The following is a 7,768-nucleotide window of genomic DNA, read 5'->3' as shown; positions in this document are numbered from 1 at the left end:
TTTTTTTTTCTATAATTATGTACGGGTCACCGAGACAGGCAAAATATCAGCTTTATATAACTAAGGCCTTAGCTTAACATGATCTCATTTTTACACCCATATTCACATTCGCGACGCAAGCAGGAACTGGGTCACAAGGAGGCAATAATGACAGCTATGCAAAATTTCATGACTACAGTTTCAATTCTACCTTGCATATTTCAATATACAGTTCATAAATTCAAATCAAAATGACCATTTCCCCGTTGTCAGATTTCTGAGCTAGTGGCGGCTGATTTACACATCCGGATAATTGTTATTTAACAACCTGAAACTGTATTACTTCCTAATGAGCCACTTTTGGCCAAAACGCCAAGTGAGACTTGGATAATCTCAGTAAGAATTAAATGCAAGGTCGGTGACATCTGAATGCCAGTTTGAAGTCAGTTTCCTTTTAATTTTCTGTAAAAGAAAACTATTGTGCCGGCTTTTTCTTCCGTCCGCACTTTTTTCTGTCCGCACTTTTTCTGTCCGCACTTTTTCTCTCTGTCCTCAGACCTTAAAAACTACTTAGGCTAGAGGGCTGCGAATTGGTAAGTTGATCATCCACCCTCCAATCATCAAACATTCCAAATTGCAGCTCTCTAGCCTCGCTAGTTTTCATTTTATTTGAGGTTAAAGTTAGCCATAAACGTGCGTTTGGCAACGATATAGGCCAGGCCACCACAGAGCTGTGCTTAAAGTTTCACGAGCCGTGGGTCATACAGCATTATCCCGAGACCACCGAAAGATAGATCTATTTTCGGTGGCCCTGATTATATGCTGTAGCGGCTGTACAGAAAACCCGATTGACCCGAAGACACGTTGACTTATTTTTCACTTGTTTAATCTTTATTTTCTCCCTTCCAAGACCTTAAGCACAAGAGTTATTCCTTCAAGAGATGAGTCAGTCTTGGCAAATATGACGTCACTCCCCTAAAAAGGCTGAAATTACTTCATTGGACACTGGGTCCAGATTCTCTAGTTGAACAGTACTTTCTTGGGAATAATGATGGGCATTCCGGTATATGGATGAAGTAATGGCTTTAATGACTGTTTTATTTATATATTTATATAAATATTTATTTCTTTATTTATTAGCCAGAATTAGTGTATTATCTCCTCCATAATGAACACCACATTCTTTGGAAGCCTGAATTACAAGTCAATGGCCCCTTTGGTGGGCTTGTTCCATACGAATAGGTTTCATCATCTGAATAATAATAATAATAATAATAATAATAATAATAATAATAATAATAATAATAATAATAATAATTTACTACATAAGCACTAACCATTGTCCACTTACGTCAACAAAACTATCAGCAACAAGAAAGGTCCAGTTAACTGCCCCTCCTCCTGGGAAGGTTGTCTAGTTACTGACTGGATTCAGAAACCAAGTCCTCTTCCAGATGACTGGCTGACCAGTGACCAATTAAGACCTGGGTTTTATTAGTTATAAATTTAATAGCAAGACCAGCAGTGATGCTATCTCTTATTAATGTCCAAAGGTATGATGCATTCGACCACTCAAAATATCCTGATTTATATTCTGAGTAGATGCTGAATTTCATATATGACTTGGTTGCCTTTCTGGAGTGTCTTGACCCTCGAAGGATATTGTGGTTTGTTTCTTCAAATCTTCAAGACCTTGTTTCACTTTGTATTTCAATTACATTCAAATTCTACATTATTACATATTGGAGGAAAGAACTTCATAATTCAGTATCGTAAGGATAATCTTTATTGTATACCATTGCAATAATAATTTCATTCACAAAAGTATATATATATATATTACTTATTGATTCAAGCATATCATAGAAAGCTAATTTCCATATTATAGAGAGTATATATATATATCAATAGAGTTCAGACCATTTGGTCTGAATCAGACCCTACAATAATATTCCATCCACTTAAACCATTATTTTGGCCTTCAATTGGTAACACAAGGAGACTTGGAACATAATATCTATATCTAATCATCATATCATCATTATCATCACCATCATCTGTCTTATTCTTCATCATCACCTATTTATCATCATCGTCGTCATCCTCAACTGAGAGACTGTCGTCGAAAATCTTCCTGTAACTGACCCTCGGAACCGTGGCGAAGGTCTCGTACTCCGGCAGATCCGCGAAGCCGCGGCTGAAGGTCGCAGAGAAGGCCTCGATGTCACTGACTTCGCCGCGGGTGAAGGCTCCACCCTCCTCAGCCGGGCTACCGGCTTCTTTGGCTCCTTCCTCCAGGACGTGGCCGGATCCCAGGGGGCTGCCGAAGATGAAGTAGTCGGAGCCGGTCGGCGTCGGCCGGATGTGGTATTTCTGAGGCTTCACGGCTTGGGAGCCGAAGGCCGGGAGCTGGATTCCGTAGGGCTTCCTGTCGGCGGCCGCAATGGCTACGCCCAGTGCCAAGAGGAAGATGGTCTGGAATAAGAGCGAAAGGATTATATTAATGATCCTCGGAATTTGACAAAATAAAGACATTGTGAAACATAGAGTGGTCTATCTTAATATTCTCGTCATTCAGTAATAACATACTCCACTGAATACTTCAGTAATTCTTTGTCTGGTTGAAAATCGGGGTAAAAGGAATAATGAGAGAGATAAAAGCATTCTAAAACAGCTTTTAAGTATCTTAAGATTCTCATTAACGTATAATAATATCATACTTTCCTGAAAAGTAATTTTTAATTTATCTGGCAAAAACTAAAACTAGTGTTGGTCAATCCTTCGTTCAGCAATGACAGAACATTTGTGGTATGATAACACTCATTTCCTCTAATCAGCAATTAACAAAAAGAACAAGTTCTATACTAGAAAAAGTTTTAAAATCTTAATGTTCCCATTATTAAATAATAAAAATTTTCCCTCACTAGTAATTTTTCAGTCGACTGGCAAGATCTAGCGTTGGTCAATACTACATTCAGCAATGGGAGAACATTTGTGGCATGAGAATACTAATTTCCTCTGATCAGTGAGTAACAAAAAGAAGCAGACCTAGAACAGAAGGTCCTAAGCACCTTGAGGTACTTATTACCAAGTAATAATATTGCACGTTCCTAAACAGTAATTTTGTAATTGTCTTGCAATATCTAGTTCTGATACATGATTTCAATAATAAATTTCGTCAGTTTGAATGTTGCTAATAAGTGTTGCAACAGATATCTTTCTTATTACCCAGAAGTACAGTTCTGAAGAGATCTCTAAACTGGACGGCCATCAATGAATGAATGAAGCCACAAAAGCAAAACCTATCTATTAAAGTTTCTAACTCTTTTCAGAGTGATATATGAGTGAAAAATGTTCAAATTAAACCCACTTGCTTCACCACTTTAGGTATGGTGTTAAACACTAATAAGCATTTAAATCCATAAAGATTTCCTGTATAATATATCACTAGCAATTAACTGTAAAATCAACTCAGTACACACACACACACACACACACACACACACACACACACACACACACACATATATATATATATATATATATATATATATATATATATATATATATATATATATATATATATATATATATATATATATATATATATATATATATATATATATATATATATATATATACATACACATTACCAGGTATATAATTAACTGGTGTGGATCGCAATCAACTAGACCATTGGGTTAGCAGGCTCATACTCAACCAACCCCAGAGAGAGAGAGAGAGAGAGAGAGAGAGAGAGAGAGAGAGAGAGAGAGAGAGAGAGAGAACAGGAAGATAAATAGCCCTTAGAGGCCCTCCCCTGTAAAAGGAAGAGTCTAAGTGGTAGACCACTGTACTCTCTTTGGCAAGGCTATTGGTTTGATCTAGGCCAGCCACCCACTAGTCGATCCAACCAAGAATGGGCGTCATTGCCGGCCGATTGGGGTTGAGAAAAGGGTGTGGGGTTAGCAACCTCATTCCAAGAGGATTATGTATTGCGAACAGGAAGGCGTAGCGTTTCTAGCATTGTCCCCTAAAATAACCTTTATATCTATCTATCTATCTATCTATCTATCTATCTATCTATCTATATATATATATATATATATATATATATATATATATATATATATATATATATATATATATATATATATGTATATGTATATATATATATATATATATATATATATATATATATATATATATATATATATATATATATATATATATATATATATATTCAAACACAAACACACACATATATACATACATACATACATACATACATTTATAAATATCAAAAGAATGTATGCAATATATATTCACACCCAATTTTGGAACCCACAACCAGGTCCTTGCCTTTGACCATAACTGTTGCACATACTCTAAGTGTTACCTTGCATCTACGCAAAAACTAAACCTACCCACCTACACAGTCACGCACGCATGACCTTCACATACCCATAATGCAACATATTCACGAAAACCAACTAAACATTCACATTGCTCAGTGAACATAATCTCATTCATAAGTATAGTCAGTTATTGATTTGTTCTTTGCAATACTAAGCAATTAGCGTCCTTAGAATGTTGCAAACAAAGAGCCTAGTCATTCCTAGTCAGGTGCTTAGTTAACGTTCTGAGGAACAAAAGAGTGGGAATTTGGCCAAGTTCGAAAAACTAGTTCTTTTGAATTATAACAGGATTCGCCCACCAGCTGACTTGAATGCGATTGGCCTTTAGAAAGAACGAGTGTACTATTATTATTATTATTATTATTATTATTATTATTATTATTATTATTATTATTATTATTATTATTATTATTATTATTATTATTATTATACTGGAGAAACAAGTACTAAGAGAAAATTAATGCTTTCAGTTAGATTCAAAAACTACAGGCATATGAAATATGGCGTCACTAACCAAAGAAAAAAATTAATGTCAGCTTAATTTTACGGTTTTAGGGATTGACTGATTCAGTTCTTGCTGTGAGTATTCAGAACGATGTAGAATTATGTATAGATGAAGAGAGAGAGAGAGAGAGAGAGAGAGAGAGAGAGAGAGAGAGAGAGAGAGAGAGAGAGAGAGAGAGAGAGAGAGAGCAATTGTGTATAATTGTATCACATACGACCAAAATAATATTTTATCTCCTCAAAAACAGGTTTTAGTAATTCCATTCACAACACATCAACATTGCTTATACAAACAGAATAACATTCACAACATTTAAACATTACACTAAAAGACAGAATTACATTCTCAACATATCAACATTACGTTAAAAGACACACAAACATTACTTGAGCAGGCAAAATAACATTCACAACACATAACAATACATAAACAAACAGATCTTCATTCACAACATGTCAACATTCTGTAAACAGACAGAATAACATCACAACAGGTCAACATTACTCAGACAGACAGAATGACATTCACAACATATAAACATTGCAGTAAACAGACGGAATTCCATTCACAACATATATACATAACGTTAACAGACAGAACAACATTCACAACATTATAAACATTCAGTAAGCAGACAGAATAACATTCACAACAGATCAACATTACTGTACATTAACAGACAGAATAACATTCACAACACAAAAACATTACGTAAACAGACAGAATAACATTCACAACACAAAAACACTACGTAAACAGACAGAATAACATTCACAACACAAAAACACTACGTAAACAGACAGAATAACATTCACAACACAAAAACACTACGTAAACAGACAGAATAACATTCACAACACAAAATGTTGCATAAACAAACACATGGACAAGAAAGCCTTTCATCACATTCTCTCAATCCAAAAATAACAACAATGAAAAAATGCAATTCCCACAACAAAGCTACAAAATCCCATTAATAAATTACAAAAGCTACGCAATAACATCACAAAATCCCAACAAAGAAATTACAAAAGCTACACAGTAACATGACAAACTCCCAACAAAGAAATTACAAAAGCTACACAATAACATTACAAAATCCCAACAAAGAAATAACAAAAGCTACACAATAACATGACAAAATCCCACCAAAGAAATTATAAAGAGCTAGAAAATAACATGCCAAATCCCAGTAAAGAAATTACAAAAGCTACACAATAACATGACAAAATCCCAATAAAGAAATTACAAAAGCTACACAATAACATGACAAAATCCCAATAAAGAAATTACAAAAGCTACGCAGTAACGTTACAAAATCCCAATAAAGAAATTCCAAAAGCTACACAATAACATGACAAAATCCCAATAAAGAAATTCCAAAAGCTACACAATAACATGACAAAATCCACACAATAACATCACAAAATCCCAATAAAGAAATTCCAAAACCTACACAATAACATTACAGAATCCCAACAAAGAAACTACAAAACCTACACAATAACATTACAAAATCCCAACAAAGAAACTACAAAACCTACGCAATAACATTGCAAAATCCCAACAAAGAAACCAAAAGCTTCACAATAACATCACAGACACCCACATTACCTGAGCTCTCATCTCGCCAAAATAAATTATCATCAAGCAAAATGCCAAAGAAAGAACTTGTCTGGGAAATGTTATCACAAGAACATGACAAAATCCCGATAAAGAAATTCTAAACTGGGTCTGGCTAAAGAATGTAATCCCTTTATATCGAGACCTACACAATAAGAGGACCTTGCCTTCGATTGAAATTCCAAAAGGTACACAATAACATTCAAAACCCAATGTTGTTTGTGTTGTGTGTGTACACAATGTGTGTGTGTGTGTGTGTGTGTGTTTGAGACGTAGGCTATGCCTCTATAAGTCTTTGGGCAAAAACGTTCAATGTTATAGGTTTAAGATTGGATTTGGTAATGTGTTTTTCTGGTAAGTTTTTAACAAGGCAGATTGTTACATTTGAATTAGAGTATATAAGGTGTAACATGACAAAATCCCAATAAAGAATATTTTTGTAGAGACGCATTATAATATAACAGGATTAAAAATAAAATTATGATATTTGGTTTATTTCAAGCCTGTAAAAGTGACGTTGAATATATACAATAAAGAAATTATATATATATATATATATAACATTACAAAATATATATAAATAAATATATATATATATATATTTATATATATGACAAAATATATAGAGAAATTACAAAAATATAAAATAATATATATAAACTATATATATAAAGATATACATATACACACACACACACACATAACATGACAAAATATATATATAGAAATATATATAAAATATATATAAATAACATTACAAATACACACACAAAGAAATCACTAATATATATACAATAATATTACAAAATATAATAAATATATAAAAATTTATACGCAGTAATATATATAAAATATATATAAATAAATATAAAACCTACACAATAACATATATAAAATCCCAATAAACCTTTGAAATTTGCCAAGAGATATAAGCAAATCTACATATCAATAACACGATTTTAATTATAGATAAAGAAACTACAAAACCTAGCCGGGGATAACTTTTTACCATTGGCCTCCAAAGGGTATAAAGAAATAAAGCTGCCTTTAAGCCTCAGGACAATAACGTCTTTCAGACTCCCAAACTATTTTGAGGACCGTTATCTCGCCCTGCGTGGGTTCATAGTGTATAAATAAAAATAAAATTTTAGGAAATTCGTTAAAACAATACTTGATACAAAATGTTATCAGTAGTTATAAAATACTTTTATATAGTATATATATATAGATATATAAACTATAT

At 33.3% G+C, this 7,768-nt stretch overlaps 1 protein-coding gene across 1 annotated transcript; it reads right to left on the bottom strand.

Moving 5' to 3' along the window:
- Positions 1 to 1,749: 1,749 nt before the first annotated feature.
- Positions 1,750 to 6,587, bottom strand: LOC136836726 (uncharacterized). The gene is made up of 2 exons (XM_067101246.1): positions 6,517 to 6,587; positions 1,750 to 2,454 (listed from the first exon to the last, which is right to left on the bottom strand). Exons 1-2 carry the CDS (start codon positions 6,547 to 6,549, stop codon positions 2,059 to 2,061), a joined length of 429 nt encoding a protein of 142 aa, XP_066957347.1. The 5' UTR covers positions 6,550 to 6,587; the 3' UTR covers positions 1,750 to 2,058.
- Between the last annotated feature and the right edge of the window lie 1,181 nt (positions 6,588 to 7,768).

Source organism: Macrobrachium rosenbergii, chromosome 56 (genome assembly GCF_040412425.1).
Source record: "Macrobrachium rosenbergii isolate ZJJX-2024 chromosome 56, ASM4041242v1, whole genome shotgun sequence".
Taxonomy (NCBI): Eukaryota; Metazoa; Arthropoda; class Malacostraca; order Decapoda; family Palaemonidae; genus Macrobrachium; species Macrobrachium rosenbergii.
This window is presented reverse-complemented; position numbering and strand designations above follow the sequence as displayed.

Bases quoted from the DNA above. Each gene is read 5' to 3' on its own strand.
- LOC136836726 (XM_067101246.1), bottom strand. From the start codon at position 6,549: ATGATAATTTATTTTGGCGAGATGAGAGCTCAG. The intron at 2,455-6,516 runs GTAATGTGGGTG...CTCTTATTCCAG, and splicing joins TTGGCGAGATGAGAGCTCAG to ACCATCTTCCTCTTGGCACT.